A 27279-nucleotide genomic window follows, 5' to 3' on the forward strand; every position below is an offset into this window, starting at 1 on the left:
TTGACTTCGAAGAACGGCATGCTAAGCTCGTCACTTCCTATGATTATGGATCTTTTGCTTCTTCTTTTGTCTGTGTTCAGTTTTTTCAGTTTTTCTAAAAGCACTTGTTTCTCTCTGTGGGTCATCGGTAATTTAGAGCTTGTTTCAGGAAGGAAAGGCTGCAACAACCTTTGCTTATTGTTCTCTTCCTTTGTCAAGGTCTTCATGAAGTCGTACGACTCTTTGTTAAGCTCCGAGTCTTTAACGATCTTGGTGGGCTTCAACAAAGTGTCCAGAAGACTCTCCTTAGGATTCAACAGGGATTTTTGTATGTTATTGTTCTGCCTAGCAATGTTTTTCTTGATATTATTAACCTTCTTCTGTGTCTTCAGTTGATTTTGTTTATATTTCATCAAATTGACGGTTTGCTGTATGGGAAACTTGATGAAGGGTGGCAGAAGGCCGACCATGAAATTGACCCCGTGTTGCAATATGGGTATGTCCCTTTTAGATCTGGAATTAACTTTGTTATTGTACCTGCAAGAGCACGCTGGAGCTGGGGCTGGTGGTAAGATGTCGACTTTGGATGCTGGCACTTGACAGCTCTTGCCTGGCACGTAGACGTAACGGCCTGGCTCAGAAACTGGGGCGGTGGGGCACACTAAAAAGAAGCAAATTAGTTAAATAAAAAAGAAATTTTATAAACTAGCTTACGTCTCTTTGGTGCTGGCAGGACGACTCTGTCGGTGCAGTATTTAAGGTTCAATGGTGTGAAGGAGCATGGTGGTGGTGCGACTGGAGCTTGGACGACGTATTCATGTTCTCCGCAGATTTCCTCAACGCATTCTGGGATTTCTGGTACTTGGACCTGTAACCAAATACATTATTCATTAATAATTTGACTTGTACCTTCTTCAACAACGTGTTTGGGATCTAAAAGATGAATTACGGAGACAAAGAGAAAGTTTTGAGTGTTACCTGGTAGTTGTAGGTCTTTCCAGCTGGTGGGCAAACTACTGGAGGGATCACTGGGGCCTCAACATGATAAGGAAGAGGCAACGGGCAGTGATTGGGTGCTTCGTCCTTGTAGATCACCGTCACTGGGCAAGATGGAGGTGACACCACCCTCAAATTGGGGGAGCACTAAAACAGTAACACAGTTAAGAGGGAGGTCAATTAATAGGCAATCAATTGACTTACTTTGAGGCAGCCGCAGTTTGCGGAGACGGCCACGATGACGGCGAACAATACGACGATGGTTTTCATTTCGAGGAGGAATTTCGGGAAATGTAAACCTGATTGGGGAACACGTCATATTTATATATCGCGAGGTGCATTGACAAGGTGATCGGCGTCTATTGATCTGGACGGTTATGGTGTTTGTAAACTAGCTCGTGATCTATACCGAAAACAAATTTACAGGTTTGAAAATATTTTATGGGGTTAAACGTTGTGACCCCTTAAACAATTTGGCTGAAAAGGAAGGGAAAATGTTCAGGAAAACCATAATTATTGGCAATTTTAACAAGTTTTAAAGGCAATAATAAAAAACAAATAAAATTTATATAAAATAAGTGATAATGGTTCGTTAAACTTTTACTTTATAATTACATTCGTTATGTTCATTGTTATTTAAGTGTTTATATTCTTATAGTTATGTAAGATTTATGTTTTTAATAGTAATTACTACTATTAAACTTCTCACTTTGAACCCACAAGTTGAAATTGTTGTTATTTATGGATTTTTGTTTAAATAATATAAGTAAATATAAAATTAAATTAATAATTTAATTGTGATTAATAATATAATAGTTACAATAATTACATTATTTCTACATGTTATTTATTAATGATTTTAATTAACTTATGAAAGTTAATAACATACAGCAATTAGCTTTATTACAATAACAGAAGTTTTTATAATTTAACTAAAATAAAAATAGATTAAATTCTACTCCAGTTTTAAAATGAATGTATGAAATTGATGTGTTTATAAACATAAAAATATAATATGATAAATGGTTAGGCAATATTTACACACTTAAGTAGTTAGAAATGTTGAATTTTTACATTTTTTTATTCATTCTTATAATTTAAATTAATTTAATCTTATTTTATTAACAAATTCTTTGACAAATGTATTAAACTGATTAATAATTATAAATGAATGTAGAAATAATCGATAATTTTAATAAACTTTGTATGTATATAATATGATAAGTGGTTAGGCAATATTTACACAGTTAAGTAATTAAAAATGTTAAATTTTTACATTTTTTAAACAATTTTATCTTTTAAATTAATTTAATCTTATTTTATCAACAAATTTTTTGACAAATGTGTTAAACTGATTAATAATTATATATGAATATAGAAATAAGTGATAATTTTAATAAACTTTTAATTTATATTCAACATTTTTATAAAACTGTCTAAACTTGTAATGAAATTTTGTTTGTTATTATCGTTCAAAAAAATAAAAAGAATTGATAATTTTAATAAGGTATTAATATTATATAAATGTTTTAATTTTAACAACAAAAATAAATTATATCAGCTATTTTATATTACTGTAGATACTTTTATCAATTGTTTTTTGAAAATAATTAAAACAATTATCTCATTTTGAATGTAAACAATATTTATAATTTATATTTAATTAAAAAATGTATTGTTTTATTAAAATTAAAAATGAATTTAACAACATATTATATTTTAAGCAATTAACTATGATAATTAATAAATTTTATTCTTATTTTTATAATTTTATAAAATATGTTATGTTTTATTGTTTTCCCAATTCACAGATTTGATTAAATGTAAGCAACTTTCATTAATTAATAATGAAATTTGCTGAATTTACTTTTCACAGTGTAGAAATGTAATTTCTGCACAATGTATTTTGTTTACTGTTATAAATAAACGTTGATGAATCGTATTCAATGCAATAAAACACTAAAATGTGGTGAAAAAGCCAAAAAAATATATATTTAATCAAAGTATCTCAGGCAACCATACAACTGAATGAAATGTTTATAAACAAATTGAAAGGAACAATCAAACAAAATATGCAAACAAAAAATAAAACACTACAAAAACAAAAACAAAACAGTCAAGGATGAGAAGAATGAACTACTACAGCTAATATCACAGATGAGATTCAAAAATTAGAAAAAATAAAAAAAACAAAGACGGGGTATGATTGCTTGGGATCTCAGTCTTGAAGCCCTTGAAGCGGAACGCCTCCAAATTTAGATTGATGTGATGTATGTAAATTTGGAAGCCTTGTGGCATCAACGGAGGAGAATTTTGAAGAAGACTATGGACTGGAAGTTGCGGCGGTCACGATTTACAAGCAGGAGGAGCCCAACTGTTGGAAGATGATGTTCTTGCCGGAGGCGGCTTTGTTGGTGGACTGGCAGAAGGAGAATGCCGGTGGTGGTGGTGGTGGGGCTGGTGCTGGGGCTGATGGCACTTCGTACTCTTCAGATGAGTCGCAGAGTTCTGGAGCGGGGACGATGAGTGGTTGGGGTTTCTTCATGGTTTTGAAGCTGACGTTTCCGGGCACGAATCCGTCGTTGCAGGGCTTGGCGGCGAGGGCGGCCTCGGCGGCTACTTCGGATGGGTTGCCGACGGCTACGTTGACGAATGGTACGGCGGCAACTGGAATAATTAACGGGAACATTAGCAACTTTGTACATCAAAGAGGTTAAACGGTCTGTTACCTTGAGCTGGTGCGTATCCGATTTCTCCCAAGCTGACTTTTCTGATTTCGGATGGTTCGACCAGTTCGTCGGACAGAGCCAACAATTCCTCGGCGGCTTCCTCCTCTAAACTCTTCTTGTTACCGCATGGGATCTTCTTCAGTTCGACGATTTGTCCGTTGAGTTTGTACAAGTTCTCTTCTGGCACGTTGTTCTTCTCCTTGACTACCTTTGGTACTTCCTTTGGCAACTTGGTGAAACCGAAGGACAATTTGTCTTCACCTCTGATGCAGTTTTGTTGGGCCAGTTTGTAGGCGATGCTCAAGGAGACGGGATCGGCGGGTGCGAGCTGGGATGGGGTTCCGTACCTCTTGGTTGGATATTGGATTGGTACGCAGTCTTCGGGGATGTCTCCAACTGGAACTGGGACTCCGTTCAAGACGGCGGCACCGCATCCGCAGCCGGCAACTGGGGCGGGAGCGGCGGCTCCGCATCCGCAAGTGTTTTGGCAAGTGCAAGTTGGTGGTGGTGGTGGTGGGACGAAGGCTGGCTTAACGATGGCTTTGGTGCAAGCGCATGGTCCTGGCAATGGGATTGTGGGCAAGGCTGGGGGTTTGGGAAGGACTTGAGGACGGACTACCATGGCACCTTGGGCTGGTGGTGCGCTGCACGGGTCCTCTCCAGGTCCGAAGGCGAAACCTGTCTGTCTGCATGGGTTGCAGCCTCCTAAACAACATGCTGCGTTTGCCTAGAAAATCAATATTGATCATAAGCCGATTGTTCCAAATTTAAACGGGCAAATAATTTATGTAAAACACTGAAATATCATTGACTTACGGCTTGGAATACGCAGGCGACGCCGAATAGAAGGACGATCAGGTTTTTGCTTGCCATTTTCACTTAAGATCTATATTTTGATATAGACAAAAGTGGAAGGATGATAATGATCGGTTGCGGTCGCATTTTATACCAAACGATTGTTTAACAAATTGTTTTTAGTTGATTAGATTGTTATAATATCAATTGTTCGGTGTAATGTATTGTTGACGTATTAAACATGGTTCGGCAGTCGTTCACCTACATCAATTCGTATTTTGCATTTCTGCATTGATTATAACATTATTTCTTAGAGATTCGATAATCTCACTTATAAAAAAGTTTAATTAAACATTACCAAAGTTTTCAGTATTTTTTTATTACATTTTTAAGTATGAACATGAATTTTTAGATTAATTTATATACATATAATCATGAAAAAATTAATTTAGATACTTAAAAATAAGTTTAAATATATATATTATTTTAAAATAAATAATAATGATTGGGAAAAATTAAATATTTAATCTTTGATGTTTACATAAATATCATAAGATTTACTCAAAAATAATTTATATAGACATAACAATATTTAATTAAAGAAAATATATATAAATATTTTCAAATATAAGTAATATATTGAAATTTTTTAACATATTTAATAATAACAATAATTAATTGTAATTATACATAGTTAAACACATGTTTATCAATAATATTTTAATATATACATCTTCTAATTTGAATTTAAAAAGTATACAATAACTATTTAAAGTAAATATTGAGTACTATTAAGTAAGTAAAATAAGTAATGAAATTTTAAAGTTCTATTTTTGTAGGCAACCCACACTACACAGAAATTGAAGCTTAATTAAAGTTGAGGAGTCCTTAATGTATAAAATTAAATTTTAAATATTATAATTTTATTCAGATGCTATCAGACGGAACATTTATTTTCTGTTTATGTGCTTCTACGACAATAAGCACCAAAATTTAAAAAGTTGTCACACTTAACTAACCTATAAGTAATCAGTTGTCAAGTGGATTGTCAACAAAACAATTTACGTTTTAAAATGAGCGAAACTGGAGAAGAAACGCCAGGAAGACGGGCGATCGAAGTGATGAAAACCGTCCACAAAGACCTAGTGTTTAAAAAACCCATTGGCACAGTTCGTAAAAAGAAAAAACAGAAGGTTTTGGACGACGATACCTATGTAGATGTACGTTTGAATTAGACACTCTGGTTAATAGATTTATTAACTAATTTGTTGTAGGAAATGGGCAAAATAATACAAAGAGACTTCTTTCCTGACTTGGAGAAACTTAAGGCGCAAAACGATTATCTGGAAGCCATGGAAAAGAATGACACGATCAAACTGAGGCAGCTACACATGAAATACAGTGGGAAAAAGCCGCCCAGTCAAAGAAGTACTGTTATACATCCAGTCAGTGAGCTTGTATTAAAATTTTTTGTTTTAGTGCCTTCACCGGCCACTTTTGAGACACCAGCACACCTGCACAACCAGTCTGATAATGATGGTGAGAGCGTGATTAACTGTGATAACAACGAGAAAAGCGAGAAGAAGCTGAGTCTGGATCAGTATTTGAACAGTCATACGTCACAAGACAATGAGAGTTTTGAGGAAATACTCACTGAGTCGGCCAAGAAACACAGACAGAAATACTCATATTTGTACAATGAAGAGGAGAAAAGTGTGGAGGAAAACAAGAAGTTGCTGGCGTTGCCCTCAATTGAACAACAATGTGCTTTGCCTGAGAAGAAACTGGATGTTGACACATGGACATACAAAAATAAAAATTATATAATGTATGTGCCTGATGGGGTCGAATTATCAGAGGAGCAAGTAAAGGAAATTAATAATAAAAGGCAACAAATCAACCACACTAACACCAGACTGGTTAATAATCCATTTAATGAGGTACAGAGCAAAGAAACCATCAATGAACTGGCGAGGACTCAGGCGAAAGTATTGATTCACAAACATTCTGTTTGGATAATTATAATAATTGTTTTGTTTTGCAGGTTTTGGACGGTAAAATTGGCGTTGATGGCAAAGAAATCCTAAAACCAGACACGCCGAAAGTTCAAGGATATAACTTCATCCGCAGTCCGTCTCCTTGCCCTGGTGTGATGGACAGCCCACTTATGACATGGGGAGAGATCGAAGGCACTCCATTCCGATTAGATGGCGGCGACACACCTTTACCCAGGTTTGTTTACTATTAATTATGTTAATTGTTGTTTATTGCTTTGATTGTTGTGTAAATAATATAATTGTTGTGTAAATATGCAGATCACAGGGTCCTAGTTTTAAAATGGCAGAGCCTCCGAGACGGGAACAATTACTCTTCGCCTTGGCCGAGAAAGTTGGGGAGAAAAATCGTGACCAGAAGAAACGGGCCATTGAAGCTGCACGACGACAGTTCACGACGTACGTACTTATTATTATTATTTGAGTTGTTATTATATTATTAATAATTTAATATCTTAGGCCTTCTCCTCGGAGACCGGGAACAATCGACCGTCTTTCGACGTTGTCGCCCGCAGCTAGAAAACTGGCGACTGCAAAACTTAAGCTGGGTGTTAATTCGGATTTGTTATCTAGTTATTCGCCTAGTCCCTCAATGAAAACACCCCGTACCCCAACTCCCAGAAGGACGACGACGCCCAAACCTAACCTGGGGGTTAAAAAGACCACCACCGAAGTATCTACTGATGATTTGTTGAAAATTAGTTTGCCCAAAAGAGCGAAGGCTTCCGACTTTTTTTAACATGTATAAATTATTTATATTATATATAATTTATGTTATTTAATATGGTCTTATATTTTATAAGTCGAACATTATTTGTGTAAATATTAAATAATTATAGTTATTAGCCTCTAGTATTTTTTAACATTTTGATTTAGTTGAAATATTACAACAACATTTTTAATAATTGTTTTAATTGTGCAGAATTAATTGGTTTATTATATATATGTGCCACCAACAATTAAAGCTCACCTATATTCATTTGTTATTTTAAGTAAAAATATCTAAATTAATTTCAGAACATTGGTCATCATCTCTCGGGCAGTCCCGCTCCACAAGCCAGTGGTGGCGGGAGGCCGACGGATCAACTGCAAGCCCAATCCTCACCCAGGGAGGTTCTAGGACCTTCCTCAGATTGGGCTTGTTCTTCCGGGAACCAGTTGACAGGGGGCTGGCATCTTTGTCAGTCCCGTCTTCTGGTTCAACTTCACCCGTGTATGTATATACACGCCCTTTCCCCCATATGTGCTTGCACATATGGTTTCCAATAGGTTATGATCTCCGGATCGGTGCCCGGAGGGGGGTTTACACTTTCCCCTCTCTGTCCCCAGAAAAAAAAAAAAAAAAAAAAAAAAAAAAAAAAAAAACAGAACATTGGCACCATCTAGATTAAACATGCTGAACTGTGAGCATTCGAAACAAAGGTTCCTTTTCTCAAAAAGAATAGTCCCTATTAATTAAACTTTTAACGCACTAATTATACCTCACCTATATTCATGCAATTTGAAAAATATTCAAACCAGTGGTAGCGCCATCTAGAACAGACACAGTGAACCTTGAGTACGTGAATTAAAGTTGGGACTTCATTGTATAGATGGCGACACTTCTGAAAGGAACATTTTAATTAGTATATCCATGACTCCTTGTTCTGATTTAGATGCCGCCAATTTAGAAAATGGGTAAAGTTGCAGAATCGGTCACTCTAAGGAATATTTGTAGCGCATGCGTCAACTGGATTTGAAATCGTCTGTTTCGGAGATTTTAGACAGCATAGTTGCCAGATTTCATTTTTAACGAAATATGTAGAGAAATGATTTTTAGAAAAATATATATGTAATTTATTATGTTTTTCATGTATGACTTATATTATTTATGTGGTTGAATTCGAAAAGAGATAAAATTCGGCAAATCACTTTATAATTAGTATATTCATTTTTTATTTACTCTATATTTCTTTGATAGTTTAACTATCTAATTAAAAGTTCTTTATTAAATAATTAGGTAAATTTACAACATTAATATAAAATTAACAAAAAAGATATATTTATGTATTTTATAATAAAAAACAAAATCAATTAAAACAAAAAAATCTATTCCACTGGATATTGCTTCCTGATACAATTTAAAATGCTCATAAACATATTATGATTTTTAAATTTATTTCTCCATATGAATTCGTGAAGGTACGATGGAAACAGATCTTCCGAGGAACAGTCATGGTCCTATATTAAGATTGTACAAAAAAAATAATAAATGCAGCACACAAATAATCTATAAAGTAAGATAACTTAAAATATGACTGCTAACAAATTAAAAATAATCTTACTAAAGGAATAAAAGTAAAATATTTTAAAAATGAGAAAGATCTATAAAGTAAAATATATTAAATGAGCATACAAATAAATTAAGAAAGTAATTAGCAGAAGAATAGGAATAATATATTGTTTTTAAAAACGCCATGAGAATATAATCTGTAAAGTATAATATTTTAATAACGAACAATAATCATCAAATTAGAAGAAATACTATACTTACCAAAAAAATAAAAAGTATAATACATACACAACAACACAACAATAATTCAACCATAAAAAATGATTCGAATATTTTGACCGTTGCAAACCGACAACACTGCACTTCAAAATGTTCAAGAAGCGCGAAATCAGCGCCTCACGACGCATGCGCTAGATAATGTTCCTTAGAGTGACCGATTCTGCAACTTTACCAGAAAATGTATTGCTGGAAACATCATTTGGGATAATTTGATGCGTTTCGCCATCTACAGAATTTTAGCGCAACTAATACTATTATGCGTATTGTGAAAAGCAAACTTTAAATAGTATATTCATAGTTCAGCAAGTTTCTTCTAAAGGGCGCGAGGCTTTTGACATTGTTTCGCCATCTATATTATGAAAGCTTAATCATCATGTATTATTGTTTTTATGAAAAGGAAACTGTAATTTTTATTATCGCAGTTTAGCATTGATAGCCTAGATGGCCCTAGTGTACATTTAATAATAAAGATGAAGCGAGATGGTGCCGCTATCTATGTAATAATGCCAATTGACTTTATGTATTTAAATTTTTTAATTAGAATCATAACTTTTAGTGGAAACTTTTGTTAGGGAATGGTTAATATGAATAAAGAACATAGTTAAACATTGATAATTTTATTATATATTCAGCATATACATATTATTTTATAATTAATAATTAATTAAATAATATAATATTAATAATAAAGGGAGAATAAAGGAATGATGCTTGCATGAAAGAACATACACAATTACATAACTTGTAAAATTGCCATACCAAAAGAGTACACTTAATATGTAAAATCTGTGTGTGAACGGACAATCTTTGGCGATGTAGTGCAACTTCCAAGTTATATTACAGTACAAATAACATAGAACATATTTTAATTAATGTTTTTTGCTTACAACAAATACAATGTCCACGTGTATATGTACAGTACAATCAGTTAATATTGTACCCGCACTGCCGCGGCCTTAAAAAACAGAAAATACTACGCTTAATAAAAATTATTATACAAAATAATCCGAAATATTGATTTCCTTATATATCTGAACGGTGTTGGTATTTCGACCTGTTTGTTCGTCCTTGAATTCTGGCTAAAAAACGTTCGTTTAACTATATGCAAATCGGCTAAAAATGAACGCAACTAGGATTTTTTCTTAAAAACGGTGCATTATTACATCCCCGGGTAGCCTTGGTAGGGCATCTGGGGTGCGTAACCGGGTTGGGCGTAACCCTGCGGTTGAACGTACTGTTGTGGAGGAATGCCTGCAACAAAACAACACAATCACACTAAAAAAACAATAAATGCATTCAAAAAACTAACCCATGCCTGGACCAGCTGTCAGCATCAACTGGGGCTCGGGGATCATCATCGGTTTGTTGGTTTCTTCGGCTGCTTCACTCTGTCTTTGCGCATCAGACAGCTCCAGCTTCTCCACCTTCTGCGTCAGCTCCCTGGTCACTTGAATGAAATAGGGCATCGCGAAGTCTGTTATGTTGTGGCGCCAAGACAGCTCCAGGATCACGTCGGGCCTCAGCAAATCATAACACTAAAACAAAGAAAACAATTTAGTTTAATAACAGAGAATATTTTTTTTTATTACCTGGTATAAACAGGCTGAGAAACAATCGTAGGCCTTGCGTTCCAAGAACCAAGCCAGCAACTCCTCGGCTAACTCTTGACTCCTGGACTCCGACGCGTACTCCATCGCGTCCCTGAATAATCTGTCCTTTTTGCACAATTCGACTGATTGTTTCCAACGGTTGTTGCCCTTGTATAAATAAGCGGCGATGCGTCTGAACTCTGTCAACTCGTGCTTCTCCAAACGCTGTGCCAGACCAATGTTGTCGAAGTTGTCGAAGGCGTCAATAGAAGTGCGGAGACCCTGGAAGTCTTCCTCTTCAATCAAAAGCGAATTAAGAGCTTCATTTATGGCCTTGTTATTCAAGTTTTGTACTGATCTAAGGTATGATTTAACCAGTTGCAGGTGGCCGGTTTTGGTGAAGAAGCTGACGGCTCTGGTGTGGTCCATTCTGGGGGCGAGAACTAAAAGCAGATCGTTCAAAAGCAAAGGTTTGTAGTCGAGATAGAACTGAATGGCCTTGTAGTAGAGCTCAATGTTCGCCACCTTGGTGATTATATCCTTAAAATGTCCCTCACGCCACGCCTCTGTGGGATGGGCCATCATGCTCAGCACCGCGTTGTCATACTCCTCGTACTTGTCGTACAGGAACACCAACTCGGCCCACAGATGTGCCTGTTCAGCAGCACGCAACACTTTCGGGATGTTGACTCGACTCCAGAACAATTCCAGGTGCTCACGCATTTTGGCTGGCTTGTATTTCGAATACAAGATGGCCAGTTCTGTGAACATACCCATGTGGGCACGTTCCAAACCTAGGGCAGCCTCCAAGAGCCCGATTAGCTCTTCGAAGTAACCTCTGTCTTGGTAGTAGTTGATGAGGTCCTGAAGCTCGTCGGCGTGCACAACAATATGCATGCCACACATTTGGGCCAGACGAAACTCTTCGGCGTCCACGCAGGCGAAGCACACCTCCTTCCACGTTCTTGTGCTGTTGGCTTTCCTTGCACTATCAACCGCACCCTGGAACTCCTTGAGGTGGACCAAAGTGATGGCCAACCTGGCGAAGTTGGAGACGTTGTTGTACAACAACTTGGCGGCATCATACATCTTGTCCTCGAAACACCTGTCGCCAATCTTCTGGATGTCCGCATGATTCGGGCCGCTAATGAACTCTTCCAAGTCGGCCAGACGTCCTGTCTTCGCGTACGAGTAGATCAATTCGGATTCGATGTAGCTTTCTCTCGCCTTCTTGCGAGCCATTTGCAAATAGCGGACCAGGTCCTCCCAACTGTTGTTCTTGGACGCGGTCTCCACCACTGACATGTAGGCAGAAGGATCGTCCGCCTTTATGTAGGAGTCGATGGCTTCTTTTACCAGGCCTTGGTTTAACTGAGCTTTGGCCAGTTGGGACCAAACTGCGGGCTCATTGCATCTGGAAGTAGTTGAATTTATTCAATTATCATTTATTTTTTTATTAAATTTATTACCTTTCAGCGAATTCGTAGGCACGATCCAAGTTGTTGACTTGTTCAATCAGCACCTGGATGGCTGAAGTGTTAACGTCAAACTTCTTGAAAATGGCAAAGGCCTCCTCGTACAAATGATTGTTGATAGCAATATTGGCGATATCCGGGGCGTCGTAATTATCCAATCGGTTGATGTAATCCATAACTCTGGTGGCATCAGCTTTGATGGCCGTCAGAATCAACAGGTTCTGCAAGTTGCGATGGTCCGAAAAGACGGAATTATCCAGCACGATCTTCTCTAATAACTCGATTAGCTCATTGGGCAGGTCGGCGGTCATAAAGGCTTTAACGGTAACAGAAATGTCTTCGGGATCTTGAGTTTCGCTCAATGCTGTCTGGACCACCTGGTCGATCAACTGGCGTCTGAACGGGTTGCTCTCCTGCAACACCTCCACCCACAACTCGGGCTCACGGCGACGTACCAAATATCTAGCCTCCGACTTGAACAAGGAATTCTCGTTACAAACGGCGATCAACTCACGATCGCATTGCCCTCTTTCATACGCCACACAAGCCAGGTGAGGATCACGCTTCTCGCAGTACCTACCGACGACCCGGGAGTCGTACCACTGATTCTCCTTAAGGAAACGCTCGGCGTTATTGTTGGAGTCGATGTAGATCTTAGCCAGGGCGTTGTGTGTGGCCGGTTCCACACAACCTTCGTGGACGCGACTCTCCAACCAAGGCAGAAGCAACTTCAATCTGTTCCTCTTCTCGACCTCCTCGACTAGCTCGTCGGTGGAGAATTGGCCGCGCACGACCAGAATCAGGTTCTTGATGATGTCCTCACTACAGTCCACGTCCAGAAGACCGCCGACGACCACGGGCAGACGGCTCGGATTGACCTTTTGCACGTAGATCTCGATGTACTTCTGCAGCGAGTTCCTGTACAGATAGAGCACCAGGTCGTGCACGAAATCGAAGCGATCGCATACGATGATCAAAGGCAGCTGATCAGTTAGTTTGGCCTCTTTGAGGAAGTTCTTCACGCGCTCCGGGTTGTAGCAATTGGACTCCCTACAAATGCGTTCGACCTCTTTAATCTGTCCCGTCTTGCAGGCCGCCTGTATGTATTTAAAGTGGACCTCCTGGTCTTGAGAGAAGTTAACAATAGAGCCAAGGAAGTAGAACAACCCTTCATAACTCTTGTGGCTTTCAAACAAGTCAATAAGGGCTTTAGTTGTTAATTGTTCGTGGTATTTAGTGGCAATTTGCACGCAGATCTGCAAGTTCTGGCGAATGTTGGCCGTTAGCATGGCTTTAAGACACTCCAAGCTGTCCTCGACACTTAGTGTGCCGAAGAAGCTGACCAGCCAATCGGCGGACAGCAAGTGGGTATGCACGACCGCTCGTTTAATGTCGTACAAGTCCGTGTAGTGTTCGAGGGCACGTTGTAGCAGTCCCGCCTTCTCGCACAGCTGCGCAATGTGCGCCCTGTCGTAGTGGGTAAACATGTTATTGCCTGAAACACACATAATAAGTCAATACATTGTTTATTGTTGGTTAAGGGAATGGTCAACCTAAAATTGCGTCGGCGACTTGTGGGGCACTCATCAAGTTCATTTCTAAAAGTCTGGTCTGCAGATGACCTTCGGTGGGACGGTTGTTCTTCAGTGCGTCCAGCAAGAAGGCGGTGCATTGTTGTACCATGTTTTGTTCCATGAAGATGTCCACAATTTGGTTGATGTCAGCCAAAGGTTCTTCGTCAGCCACTAGCATGGCGGCGAACGTGGCGCCTTGATCTGGGTTACTCCTCATCACTGTTTAAACAAAAAAATCCATTAAATATTATGGAATTGTTTGGTATTTTGAGGCTATTACCTTGTCTCAAGAGGAAAATGTAGTCGGGCGTGTAGGACACCTTCTTGGCATACAATACGATCTTCTGGAACTGCCCTGTCTCGGCAAAGCTCTGAATAACCTTAGCGGGTACGTTGGCTCTCAAGTAAACGGCTAGTGCCAAAGTGGGATCCGCCTGCTTAACCAAATCTCCGAGCTCCTCGCTACACTCCAACTTCTCCTCCTTGAGCCACTTTTCCAGCAGTTGTTTCCTGCCCTGCAACAGTACTGGTTTGCACAGCTCCAGCGACTCATACCGGTTCAATTGTCCTTGATCCAAGAGTATGCCAAAGTATTGTAAAAGGGGACTGTTCTGGCCGGCCTGCGTGGGCACGTTCTGGAACATTTGGATGGTGGTGGGCGTACGCAGTATTCCCTTGGGGGCGTTTGCGGCCACTCGGGCTGCCTCGGCGTACTGTCCGTTCTGGAACAAGAGTTGGAACTTGCTGACGAACAGTTCCTCGGCGCCCGCTAAGTTGAGGCGTGTGGCGATTCTTAAGGCCAGATCGGGGTTGTGGAGGGCGGTGTTTACGTATCTGATTATGCTGTCCTCGTCCACGGACACGGACAGGACCTGTCCACGTCTGTTAACGCCTGAAAAGTTATTCAATTAGTAACTAATTAAAATTAATTGAGTTGATGAGTTTTTACCGATTATTCCTCCGGTTGATTCGTGGGGGGCGGTGACGAAGATTGTCTCGCTAGAGATGCGGTTCATGTAAATGCAGGTGGCACTCTCTATGTCGTACATGTGGATGTAGCCATACTTGGTGATCAGATAAATAACGTCGTATTTGGTGGAGACTTGCATGGCGACAGGAAAATCGTTCTGTGCCTCAGGGGGGAAGAACACGTCCACCGTTTTCTTGGGGAAGGGTTGATTGCCTGCGGGACTTTGACCAACTTCGATAATGTGCAGCTTGCCGCCCTGCACGGTGCGTACGGCGAAGCAAAACAGGGTGGAAGGCTCGGGATTGCCGTCCATTTTAAACGTGGCGAAAGAGGCTGCGTGTCCTTCGATGGGTTGGGAACATTTCCTTTCTACGGAGTACAGTTGCATGGCACCGACAACACGGGACTGTTGGGCACTTATTCCGACCAAAAGTAACCAGTTTTGCTTGGGATCTGTGCGGTAGTTGATGATCTGGCAACCATTCAACGAGGAGTGGCGGTCGAACATCTTTACAGGGGTGGAATCACCCTCCATTGACCAGTGGAAAACTGAAGTTTCAGTTACTAAAGCCAAGGTGTTGGGGCTGATCCACTTCCAGAAGATTACGTCGTCGGTCATGGTGTGAGCCTTCATTTTTGACTTCATTTCGATGTTGAAAATCTGAAGGGTCTTCAGTGCTTCAGCACCTGCTTTACCTATTTCAAATATGAATGATTTCAGAACAAATTAAATTCTTTATTTTATTAAGGCTAGGGCACTTCAGTCTTGACCTTTATAGCTTTTGTTATTGATTTAACAATGCTTACTAAGCATAACCAGCCAAACATCAATAATCATCAAATTTTAAATGAAAACTCACCTTTCAAAGCAATTACTTTGGATGCTGGGTTCATAATAGCACTCTCAGCAGTGATCGGTCTCTTGATGGGATTAGCAGTGTCTGCCATATCGATGATGACCACCTGCGAAGTGTCGCCCACTTTTTCCCTCACACATATGAACTTGTCGCTCTCCATGGTGAGGGTGGCGAACGAAATGTTGGCCACATTTATGCCCACCGACGTTAACTAAAAAGATTTGAGTCATCGTAAATACGCCCCCCAAACAAAGTAAAACAAAGTGCGGCCGTTCATAAACAACAACCAGAATTTAGTTCCTATAGGAACGATAAGGCCGGAAGGAAGCTAATTGAATCACTATTTACCTGTAGGTGTTCCTGAAACTTAATCGGGAGCAATTGGGACGTCATGGCGGCGGCCGCTGGTTGCCGTACAAACCGCAAGTGGTGATTATCCGGGGGGCGGGCCGTTCAGCACGGTGTGTTCGCGTTTTACGTGTCCAGCTGGGTTTGTTTAGTTGTATAGCGTCGGTTTTTGTTACACACTGACAGATCACTGACACCCCGAATCAATATGGCGCCGTGTTGGGGTCTCTCTTTGAATTTTGTAGACGTTGGAAGTTTGCCCAGTCATATGTACGCGTAGCCATATGTCAAATGCGGCGGATGACGACAGGTGTATCTGCTATTGAGCGGACAGTGGCGTAACATAACAATGTTTACCTGGAAAAATGTTTGTTCCAATTTATAATACAATGTTAAATTTTATTTAACATTGTATTATAAATAAATTATTATTTGATTAATATTTGAATTTTACTTTTATATAATATTTTTGTATTTTTTGTCAATAAATTCAGTTAATTAGTTTTTATGTAATAATGCTCCCCAAGAGATAAATAATCAGGCCATTATTGCATGTCCAACTTTACTCAACCAATTTGTCAAATTTAATCAATTTTCAATCATATTTCTTATCAGTGTTATACATACAAACGGTAAAATTAAACGTTTTCTTCTCCCAAATATAATAATAATAATAATAAATAATTGCGTGTTTGTTGTTAATAAATTCTCTTTAAGAGTTGAATAATCAGGATATTACTGCATGTGCAGCTTTGTGTCAAATTTAATTATAAATGTTCTATTAAATTTGTTTTTGATGTTATCTTTTATAGTTTTAACTTTTGAAAACATTCTGAAATAGAAAAAATAAATAAAAATGTCCCAGATTCACTAAAAGAATCAGTTGCTAATGTAAAATTTACTAATCTTTATTTGTAAAGAAATAAAAACATTATTTATTTTCAATTTATTACACAGTATTAACGTGTTAATGGATTACTAAAAGAATTTAGTTTTCCTTAAAAAGACATCAATGAACAAGTGTTACGCCACTGGAACGTGTCCACACAACCACAAATACACATCAACACTTTATGGTTAAATGAACAAAGTAAAACACGTATTTATTTACATTAGTTGCCATTTTCACACGTCAGTTACTAAGAAAAGTACACAATTAATAAAATCAACAATCAAAAAACCCAGTAATTTTTTTTACGTTGCTTTTGATGAGTCATCACAAACACCTAACCTTAAAAAAGCAGTTTCCTGTTTTGTGAGTCACAACCGATGAATAAATTATTGTAATTAAATGGGTTCAACAAATAAAATAAACGTAATTAGTTTAAAAGTCTTTTTATTAAAAACTTAAACTGAACCTTACAACTAAATGTGGAAGGTACTTTAGTCGAAGAGTCCAAAGCCCATATCATCATCTTCTGATTCAGATTCAGCCTTCTTTTCTTCCTTCTTTTCCTCTGTAAACACAGAATTTTAAATTAACACAAATACTTACAAACACAACAATTTATAATTGATAATTTGGTGTCAGTTTAAAGATTATCTGCACGGTTTCTCAGCCGAAAGATGGTGTGATAATTAAATCATCATTAAGTAGACACAAATATCAATAATTTGATGGAACAAAACGCACCTTTCTTGGATTCGGCAGCGGCAGCTGGGGCGTCTCCTGCAGCAGCTGGGGCAGCACCACCGGATGGCACGGAAGCCAATTTTTCACGACCTAAAATAAATCAAAAGGATCAGCACCCACTCGAAAATCAACACAAAACACGTTAAAACAATTGGGTAACTTCAGACAAGCAAGCGTGTTTAGAAATCACGGTCTCTCATACGAAAGATGGTATAATTTTAGTCATCATGTTTGAGCGCCAAAACAACCCTCAAGTTTATTGCACCACGTGTTTTTAATTAGCGCCAAAACTTCGAACATCGTTGCGACGTATTTCTGTCCAATTTTAACGTGTAGTTTGTCGTTTTTGTTCGTACCTTGTGCGATCAGTTCTTCAACGGATTTGCCCTTAAGCTCATCAATGACTTTGGTGAGCTTGGTCTTGTCGACTTCAATACCGACAGATCCCAAGATCTTTTCCAAGTCTCCGGAAGCGGGGTCTTGTTTTCCGCCGAGGACGGCCAATAAGTAAGCAGCCACGTAACGCATCTGAAAAGTTCAATAAGTATTTTAGCCTCACTTCACATAACCTCAACGGATAAAATCCGTGTTTATTTCAACGATCTTCACAGAAAACTCGATGGTGATATTTGGAAAATGTAAAGGGAACACTTGTTGATCAAATAAGCACTGTATTTTTGTTATATAAGTTGTTTTTCACTTACTTTTAAGTCTTTGGACACGAAACGTGTATGCTGACTATAAACGAGTTTACGAAAGAAAGAAGCGAAAAAGTGACGGATCCTTCAAGGTTCAGGAGATGTGCGCCTGCGTAGTAACATTCGCATCACCATAGATTTAGAAAAAAATAGACGTATATCATAGACAAGAAGTTCATAGATGGTTGACTAATTTTATCACTTGATTTTATTAGTTTCATTATTATGAAATATAAAATAATAGGTAAAGTTGCGTTTGAAGTTCATAAATATGAATCTTTCCAGAAAGTACGTTGTTATCTGTTCACTTTACTTCTAATTTGCGGAAGGTGTTGAATTATTTTAGTTAACAATAAACTTAAAATAAAACTATATAAAAATACAAGACACAAGAGGGTAAAGACTAATAATATTTCTAACAAATTTAAAGTAATTAATTTAAAACAAAATATTGTTACAAAATCAGTATTGAGACTTGTTTTATGTGTTTGTGTTTGTCTATTCTTAAAGAGATGGCAGTGCGAACACCTGTTAAAAACATAAAGCAACAGCACAAAAATTAAAACTAACTTTTTATTTAATTTATTTATATAAATGTTTTATGAAATGAAAAATATACTAAAGTACAATTGCTTAGTTAAGTTTGTGTCTTCAATTGCTCTAAAATAACAAAAAAACTTAATTTTTCAACAATTATTTTATATATGACATGTAAATAATATATTTATTACTTAACAATTTTGTTTTAATAATGTTCTCTCTGACCCATATCAATATAAACAAATAAATTGGATGTTATTAATTTTTTTTATTATTTCACAAATACTTACATCATTTTATTGGCCAATACGCGAACATCAAACACAAAAACTTAAAAATATCAAAACAATATTAAAATTCCATTAAACATTTATCACCCAACAAAATATTTGACAAACATTAACTTATCGCACTGACCCCGTTGGTTGGATGACCCCACACAGCACAGCAGTTTTGTAATAACCACCAGCCGAGAGCACCATGTTGCCCCGCAGCCTCATCAAAACCCTCAAACACTCCCAAATATTACAAAGAACTTTTGCTAGTGATGCGAAGGGTGAAGTGACCAGTTTCTACGACTTTCATGGGGAAAACGGCGGCAAAATCGTCAATTTCGGGGGCTTTTTGCTGCCTGTTCAGTACGCCGACTTGAGCATCGTCAATTCGCATTTACATACCAGGAAAAATGCTTCTTTATTCGACGTTTCGCATATGCTGCAAACGGAAATCAAAGGTAACACTGTTGCTTACAATCACCAATAATTAGGTGATAATTTCTTAACATTTTCAGGCAAGGATTGTATCCAGTATTTGGAAACGGTTTGCACAGCAGACATACAAGGTTTGTCGAACAATTCGGCTTCGTTAACAGTGTTTACGAATCAAAACGGAGGCATTTTGGACGATTTAATCGTAACCAAAGTCGCAGACGATCACCTCTACGTAGTTTCAAACGCTGCAATGAAAAACCAGGACAAAAACCACATGTTGCAAGCTCTGGAGACGCACAAGAAGAAGAACCCTTCCTCCAACATTTCTATACAGTTCTTCGAACCGCTGGAAAGAGGGCTGTTGGCCCTGCAAGGTCCAAAAGCTGCTGAAGCTTTGCAAAAGCTCGTGGAAGTTGACCTTAGTCAACTGTACTTCATGAACACCACAACTGGTTCCGTTGCTAACGTTCCCAATTGCAGGTAAGTGATAACGTCCACCTAACGTTCTAGATTCATTATTGGTTGCCTATAGAATCACACGTTGCGGTTACACAGGAGAAGATGGCTTTGAAATTTCGATGCCGGCGAAGGACGGCGTCAAAATTGCTAAAGAACTTCTGAACAACGAAAGTGTGAAGCTGGCAGGACTGGGAGCAAGAGATTCGTTAAGGTTAGAGGCCGGACTATGTCTTTACGGCAACGACATCACTCCAGAAACGACCCCAATTGATGCAGCCTTAACTTGGTTGGTCGCCAAAAGGAGGAGGACGACTGCTGACTTCCCCGGTGCCGAAACTATTTTGAAGCAAATCAAAGAGGGCTCCTTAAGGAAGAGGATTGGAGTTGTTTCCGAATCGGGACCACCAGCACGACACGGTACTACTTAAATTGATTCGTTGGCGTTTAGAAATTAGTTTTGGTGTTGTAGGTGCGGCCATTGTCGACGAAACTGGAAAGGAAGTGGGGAAAATTACTTCCGGATGTCCGGCCCCGAGTTTGGGAAAAAATGTTGCCATGGGTTACGTGCCAACTGATCTCAGCAAAGTGGGTACCAAGTTGAGCTTGAAGATTAGAGAAAAATTGTATCCCGCCGTTGTTAGCAAAATGCCTTTTGTTAAAGCTAATTATTATAACAAACCTAAATAAACTAAATAGAATGTTGAATCGTTTTTTATTTCAATTAAGTCTTCTGAAACTTCAGACATCAAAATTGTCAACTTTGAACGATCGTTATATCAAATTTATACCTCTATTATTTTATTTTTACAATATTTTTTAACAGAAAATATTTTATAAAACAAAAACAAAAATGGCTAGAGAGTCGAAAGTGGACATGGGAATGGACTTTGATCCACAAAATAAGGCTGCGAGGAAGATCATAGCGCCTTACGTAAAAATATTGAGGTAAATGGAAGGTAACACACTTCCTGATTTAAAACATTGTTTTGCAGAAAACGTGCTAAAATAGTGGAAGACAGAGAGGTAGTAAAGAAGCCATTACTACGAAAACCAGAAAAACCACTCGACGAAGATTTATTTGCTGACCTAAAAGCCTTCCTTTCCGACTTTATTGACATCCCAGTTGTTATGCATCAATCTGCTGAAATATTAAAGCTCGTCACCAAGTCCACAGGTGTTTATTTGTTGTAATTCCATAAAATTTTGATCACCAAAACAATAATTCCAGCTATAACTTTGTATATGGTGGATGAATCCTTAAATGAGATCTATTTAGTACCGAAAGCAATATATAGCGACCGTCATAAAGTCAACTGGAAGATCCAACCTGGATCTACCATTGCAGCCTATGTTGCTTACAAAAAAGAATACGTTCTTCTCGAAGACATCTTCAACGACGATCGGTTTCCTAACGGACTAGGGTAATTTCCCCTACATTATTTACAGTCTGTAACCGATCACTTTGTAGCCTCAACAACGACATGGCCAAATCAGTCTTGGCCGTACCAGTTTTGACACCAGAAGGTGACTGCTTCGGTGTCCTGGAGATGTACAGGGACGTGTTCTCAACCGCTTACGAAATTAAAGATCTGAGCATTGCCATTGTGGTGTGCGGCTGGATGGGGGCGGCCATCCACCAAAACAGGGAGCGGGTGGCGTTGCACAAGCAAAAGCGCATCAACGATTGCCTACTAGGTCTGCTACGAACCTCGTTAGAACCTAAAGTGCCACTGTAGTTGTAGATTTGATTAAGTGTTTCTTCACGAGCGATTTACCGTTGGCGAAGATGATTGGGGAGATAATGAAGCTGGCGAAAGCTTCGATTCAAGCACAGAAAGGTAGTTTCTATGTTATCGATTCGACTTCGCCGGATTTGGTGGCTGATGTGTTCGAAGAAGGTATTGAAGATGATGGGATGTACAAGAAGAACGTTAAGGTGAAACTGATGAAGGATAGATCGATTGCTGGCTTGGTAGCTCGTCAGAGGATCACGGTGAAACTAAATGACATGTATAAAAATAAAAGTAACAAAGAAATCGATGACAGGACTGGTTTCATCACCAGATGCATCATGTCCACTCCAATAATAAGCGGGCAAGATGTTATTGGAGTGGTACGTTTAACATTAACTAGTACTATTGAATTAAGTTTTGATAATTGTAGGTGCAAGTAGTGAACAAATCAGACCCGTACGAACACTTCACGCGAACAGACGAAAACCTTTTCAAAGTTATTTCAGTGTATTGCGCCTTGGCGTTGCATTTCGATAAGCTTCGAGTCAGCGTGACCAAACACGAGCACTTCAACATGTGTTACGTCGACATGCTGGTGAGACACATGAGGCCCTGCATCCACGACACTAAGTTCTTGGAGGAACACATGGACATCGATTTTCCGCCGGATTTCAACAGGTTTTTCTGGTACATTCCGGAGAATCTGCTTCAGTATATGCCCCAGTACTGCATTTTTATGTTTCGAGAAATTATCGGGGAGGAGTTTTTGGATATGCAAGTGCTGATGAGGTTCGTTTTGACCGTGAGGAAGATGTACAGGAACAACCCTTACCACAACTTCGAACACGGTTTCACCGTCACCCATTGCATGTACAACATGTTGATCAGGAACAAAGGGATATTTTCGCAGATCGAAAACTCCGCCCTGATGATTGCTGCGTTGTGTCACGACATAGATCACAGAGGGTTGACCAATAACTTCTTGAAGCTGACTGGAGACAATTTGGCGTTGCTGTACGAGGAGTCGATCATGGAGAATCATCATATACAGGTTACCATGATGATTCTGAACGACTGTCCCATATTGATTGACTTGAGTGAAAATGATCGCCAGGTGCTCCTGCGAGAAATTAAGGATAACATCCTCGCTACCGATTTAGTGCAGTTCTTTAAGGTCAAAAGCAAGTTAGTACCTTTAACTCGTATCTTCTGCTCTTTCTTCATCTGCGGCTGTTGTAGGTTATCAAACTTGTTGCACGAGTTTGATTTCAGTGACGAAGAACACCGACAGTTACTAAGAACTGTTATGATGACTGGTGCTGACTTATCAGGAAATGCTAAACCTTTCCTGGTGGCGAAAGTGGTAATGCAAAATTTGTACAAGGAGTTTTATCATCAGGGCGACATGGAAAAAGAATTGGGACTTAGACCTTTGTCAACAATGGATCGTGATCGAGAATCACAAATTCCTGACGACCAAGTATATTTCCAAAGTGTTCTCGTTCTTCCTTGTTACTACATATTGAAGTAGGTATTTTGTTAGACAAGTCAGTATTTAGACATGTTTCTGTTTGTTTGTAGGGTTTTATTGCCTTCTACGATGCCTTTGTATGTAGATGCTTATAAATTGAAGGACTGTTGGGCTGAGATTATAGAGATGAAGGGTTCCAAACATTGGAGACAGTTTGAATCTGTTGTGAGCAAACGAATTAGTGACTGATCACTTACTTATTGGGTTAACATTTAATTTTTTATAGTTCAATAAAATCTCAGTTGTAACTTTGTACTTCTTTATTAAAATATCAATAATTTATAACATTTAAAATCTTAAATTAGTGTTTAACAGACTAGAATTAAGAGTATGTTCCCCTTAACAGTATACAAAGTCATGAAAACTTAGTGCAGATATAATACTTATTTTGGCGGTGGCGTCTAAATTAAAAAATATAACTATTTATAAAAATAGTATTAAGACACTTAAGAATGCCTGAGTATTTGTCCACGAATAGAAATTATCAAATTTCTCGGTGAAGGCACAACATTTATTTAAAAGGTACGGTGCTAGTTTTGTACTTAACCTTACTCATATCACAATCTATAATAATACTTTTGTACAGTTGAGGTATTGTGCAATGCCAGTACAGATCACAATCTCTTCAAAGTACTGTAAAGATAAAAAAGGGCTTATTTCAATTGTACCAACACCATGAAGTAGGTCACAACGGCACCAAGTACCTGAAAACAACCAATATTAGCTCACAGGAGTCAAAAAATTGACTTAAATCAGTACAGAAGCGAACAAATCCAAGGAAATTGTGAAGAACTTCGCTCCAGAAATTGACATAGCCTTCTGGCACTGTTGGCACACGATCTGCACGAAAGTCTTCGCCTCCTCTGAGCCGTCGTACCAGTGACAACTGTACGCCGCCTCCATCACCGAAGAACTCTGCAACAATAAGTCTTCTAGTAACTCCCACAACACTTAAAAACAAACCAACCTCTTCGATCAGCCGGTTGCCGAAGATGCAGAAGTGGAAAACTTGTCCAAGGGCGTAAAGCAGATATCCCAGTGTCGATGCTGCGTAAGTGTTAACGCCGTCGATCTAAAATAAAATTGGATGTGAATTTTTTGGAGGTAACTTCCTTGGACTTACTTTTGTAGCTTGGTAGGCCAACAGGGTGAGCATGACAGTGGATGTTAACATGTGGAGGAGAAGAGCCACTCCATAGGCGTCCCCTATTGCCGTTACAAGTCTGCAATGAATAAAATATCATTAATATTGATCCTCAAAATTCCTCCTCACCCTCGAGACTCCACCAAATGCAAAAATTCCCCAATCAATAGTCATTAAAGCATCCCCTGAATAAAATATAAAACATCCAGAAATGATTAGCGGCCATTAGAATCGCAATGACATCCCCATTAATAAACATAATCGATCGATTCAAATCCAATATTAATACAGAAACTAAACATCTGTTAACGATCCTACGTAATTTACCTGACGACGTGTTTGTGTCGTTCCACCCAATATTTAATGGCTGATCGAACCATCAGCTCTTGTTTTTTGGTCAGCCCGTTCGGACCCACTCCTCCGCCGCCCTGACCGAAGGTTTGGAGGGCGCCAGACCTAAAATGACCTCCCAATTCTTGCCTTGTACTGTAGATTCCTTTGAGGTTTAGGTCTTCGTTTTTGTCGTTGTATTCTGGAACAAATTCACATAAGTTTTTTGACGAACGAGAAGGAGTAGGATTACCGTTTTCCATTATGTCATTGTTGGCACTTGGGGCACGGAAAAGGTCAGCGCTTTTCGGGACGTAGGTGTCCAAAGTGGCACTTAGTTCCTGCAACCAACAAACTGTAATTTTGCCTCATGATCGTTGATGAACGTTACCATGAGTGGCTTCATGATTTCCTTCAAGTGTTGGAGTTGTTCGCAAGCGAAGATCAACCAGGAACAGAACAAGCTGTCAAGGAGATTCGCCTGGGCCAAAGCGAAAAAGACGTAGTAAACCTGGAACACCAGGGTTGCGTAGTAGGCCGTGCCGGACATGGCGTCCCAGGGGTACCATGATTTGATCAGAAGCCTCGGTATTTCCACCGTTATCGTTTCGTTCTCGTTTTCCGGATCTTTTTTTGACTTCACACTGTCTCCTACGAAAGTTATGGCTGTCCAAGCTGAAATAATTTGTGTTAAACTTGATTTAAGGGTGGAAAGGAGAAGGCATACCAATTCCACTAAAAAGGGTGGCACAGACAATGATTACAAGAAGCCTCCGCATTTTTTTCAAGGCTAAGGCATGGTACCTGTTGTTCGACTCCAGGAAAATTGGATGGCTGTTCGCCTGGTTCCAAATTCCTAAAGTTCTAAACCAAAAGTCTGTATTAACTGTTTTCAAAACTATTTTAATCTTACCTATAAAACAGTTTAGACCTAAGTGCAAAATAAATGAACTTGGTGATACAATGAGCAAAAAACAAGGTGGTGATGGTGTTGGCGGCGAGTTCGTTGACGTCTTCCCTGTCCACGACCAGATTACCCAAAATTGTTCTGCAACAAGCAAAACAGTTAGATCAGGAATTCAGAAAATACTCAGATATTACCCATATTGGAACAGCATCAAGACAAGATGCACGCAACAGTAGCCCAATCGAAGAGTGTGCAAGGCACCTGAATTATCAGCGTGGTAATTTAGCATGAAGTGACCTGCACCCTGCATCAACCTGATGTTGGGCATCAGGTCGGCCACAAGGCCGGCTACCTTAAATTTCATCATCTGGAACAAAGCGTGTAAGTGTTTTAAAAGTTGAAAGAGAAGAAAAGGAAAAGGAATGGCTTAAGACTTTGAAACATATGTTAAAAATCTACGTCAAGAAGAAATAGATTTGAAGAAGAAAATATATGTTAGAAGGTTATCTGGAATAATAACTTAGAGAGTAATAAATGTACATAATGAAGAAGGAAGAGATTTGAGATGAATAATTGTATTAAAAGATAAGAAAATTGAAGAAGATGAAGGAAAAAGTCGTTTTAAGGAAGAACATGACTAAATAATTCAGAATTGAGTTACCACACTTTGGAGTTTATGAAATTTTAAAAGAAATTGAAGGCTAGTCCTCAAAATCATGGAGGATATCCAATTTGAATACCTAAAATTATCAAAATAGTATTAGGATTGTACCATTTTTAAGAAAATTATTAAACAAAAATAATTTGAAAGCTGGAAAAATAAATTGGGGAGCTTAAAGAGAGCTACAGAAGATATTTCTTCTTTTTTTCTTTTTAAAATTTGTAATTGCATGACAAAGCAGTACCTTGAATCCGAAAAAAAATCGATCTCACTTAAAACATAATCACTAGAACACTTCCTCCGGCAACCACCAACGAAAGACTAACCCCCAACGGCCACCCTAGAAACTTTCAAGTCGTTTCGATTTTTCATCACCAACAGCCAACAACTCAACTATAATAAATTAATAAATAGAGGTCAAAATCGTTTGGTATCGGTTTTTGCAAAAGTGACCAGAGTCGTGGACCAATGGAGGTCTGTAATTCCCCTACAGGGGGTGGAGTTAAGTTAAACCCCCGTTATCAAGCTCTGTAATTTTCTTGCTTTCAATTATTCACGACACTGGATGCTTTATATTTATTTTCCATCGATCCGAGAAGATAGTGAATGTACCGAAACTTTAGTATTAATTTCGGTCATTACTAATTTATGTAAATGAATTTAGAACTGTATCGATTCCAAGTTTTCTAGGTTATTACTTGAGACTGATGAAATTTTAATCAATGCTAATAATGATTCATGTTGAATGTAATACTAAAAATTGGAAAATTGTCCGCCAATCTCTCCTGATTTAGCTATTAACAAACAACCAAATGACTCACTGCCACTTTATAATTATAATTACGCAGCAGTTTCGCAAATACATAAAAAAACGAAGTAATTTAAAATTATATAATTGTATAACTTAAAATACATCAATCCCCGGTTACTTAGAGTTACCGTTTTGTTTGTGTGTGTGTGCAATTTTTCGGTCTAGATTGTTTCTTCATAGCGCGTAGAAAGTCCGACGGATATTT

At 38.5% G+C, this 27279-nt stretch overlaps 7 protein-coding genes across 9 annotated transcripts; 3 read left to right on the forward strand and 4 right to left on the reverse strand.

The window, feature by feature from the left end:
• Positions 1–2859: 2859 nt before the first annotated feature.
• LOC109597884 (lysine-specific demethylase 6B) lies at positions 2860–4760 on the reverse strand. Its single transcript, XM_049968536.1, has 3 exons — positions 4521–4760; positions 3705–4431; positions 2860–3642 (listed from the first exon to the last, which is right to left on the reverse strand). The coding sequence occupies exons 1-3, from the start codon at positions 4575–4577 to the stop codon at positions 3329–3331; spliced, it is 1098 nt and encodes a 365-aa protein (XP_049824493.1). The 5' UTR covers positions 4578–4760; the 3' UTR covers positions 2860–3328.
• A 786-nt stretch (positions 4761–5546) lies between these two features.
• Positions 5547–7395, forward strand: LOC109597902 (splicing factor ESS-2 homolog). The gene is made up of 6 exons (XM_020013687.2): positions 5547–5719; positions 5774–5927; positions 5979–6487; positions 6544–6731; positions 6815–6952; positions 7013–7395. The coding sequence occupies exons 1-6, from the start codon at positions 5573–5575 to the stop codon at positions 7290–7292; spliced, it is 1416 nt and encodes a 471-aa protein (XP_019869246.2). The 5' UTR covers positions 5547–5572; the 3' UTR covers positions 7293–7395.
• Positions 7396–9705: 2310 nt separating this feature from the next.
• On the reverse strand, positions 9706–16170 carry LOC109597913 (clathrin heavy chain). The gene is made up of 9 exons (XM_020013697.2): positions 15918–16170; positions 15573–15780; positions 14692–15408; positions 14023–14634; positions 13722–13961; positions 12163–13663; positions 10694–12107; positions 10414–10639; positions 9706–10355 (listed from the first exon to the last, which is right to left on the reverse strand). Exons 1-9 carry the CDS (start codon positions 15960–15962, stop codon positions 10264–10266), a joined length of 5055 nt encoding a protein of 1684 aa, XP_019869256.2. The 5' UTR covers positions 15963–16170; the 3' UTR covers positions 9706–10263.
• A 1066-nt stretch (positions 16171–17236) lies between these two features.
• Positions 17237–18413, reverse strand: LOC109607956 (60S acidic ribosomal protein P2). Its single transcript, XM_020013682.2, has 4 exons — positions 18255–18413; positions 17907–18078; positions 17551–17640; positions 17237–17374 (listed from the first exon to the last, which is right to left on the reverse strand). Exons 2-4 carry the CDS (start codon positions 18076–18078, stop codon positions 17301–17303), a joined length of 336 nt encoding a protein of 111 aa, XP_019869241.1. The 5' UTR covers positions 18255–18413; the 3' UTR covers positions 17237–17300.
• Positions 18414–19237: 824 nt separating this feature from the next.
• On the forward strand, positions 19238–20662 carry LOC109597908 (aminomethyltransferase, mitochondrial). The gene is made up of 4 exons (XM_020013691.2): positions 19238–19521; positions 19579–19978; positions 20031–20374; positions 20427–20662. Exons 1-4 carry the CDS (start codon positions 19269–19271, stop codon positions 20642–20644), a joined length of 1215 nt encoding a protein of 404 aa, XP_019869250.2. The 5' UTR covers positions 19238–19268; the 3' UTR covers positions 20645–20662.
• A 78-nt stretch (positions 20663–20740) lies between these two features.
• LOC109597883 (cAMP and cAMP-inhibited cGMP 3',5'-cyclic phosphodiesterase 10A) lies at positions 20741–23473 on the forward strand. Of its 2 annotated transcripts, none has more exons than XM_049968814.1 (8): positions 20741–20902; positions 20950–21131; positions 21186–21378; positions 21426–21652; positions 21700–22070; positions 22121–22875; positions 22930–23217; positions 23272–23473. In XM_049968814.1, exons 1-8 carry the CDS (start codon positions 20808–20810, stop codon positions 23408–23410), a joined length of 2250 nt encoding a protein of 749 aa, XP_049824771.1. In that variant the 5' UTR covers positions 20741–20807; the 3' UTR covers positions 23411–23473. The 2 variants fall into 2 exon arrangements, with proteins under 2 accessions (XP_049824771.1, XP_049824772.1); XM_049968815.1 differs by having other exon boundaries at positions 20771–20888.
• On the reverse strand, positions 23464–26631 carry LOC109607955 (odorant receptor coreceptor). 2 transcript variants are annotated; one of them, XM_049968817.1, is made up of 11 exons: positions 26508–26631; positions 25797–25969; positions 25609–25743; positions 25423–25559; positions 25087–25370; positions 24949–25036; positions 24693–24897; positions 24345–24444; positions 24189–24293; positions 23981–24136; positions 23464–23925 (listed from the first exon to the last, which is right to left on the reverse strand). In XM_049968817.1, the coding sequence occupies exons 2-11, from the start codon at positions 25967–25969 to the stop codon at positions 23875–23877; spliced, it is 1434 nt and encodes a 477-aa protein (XP_049824774.1). In that variant the 5' UTR covers positions 26508–26631; the 3' UTR covers positions 23464–23874. The 2 variants fall into 2 exon arrangements, with proteins under 2 accessions (XP_049824774.1, XP_049824773.1); XM_049968816.1 differs by having other exon boundaries at positions 24693–25036.
• Positions 26632–27279: the final 648 nt, after the last annotated feature.

This window comes from Aethina tumida, chromosome 6 (genome assembly GCF_024364675.1).
Source record: "Aethina tumida isolate Nest 87 chromosome 6, icAetTumi1.1, whole genome shotgun sequence".
Classification (NCBI taxonomy): Eukaryota; Metazoa; Arthropoda; class Insecta; order Coleoptera; family Nitidulidae; genus Aethina; species Aethina tumida.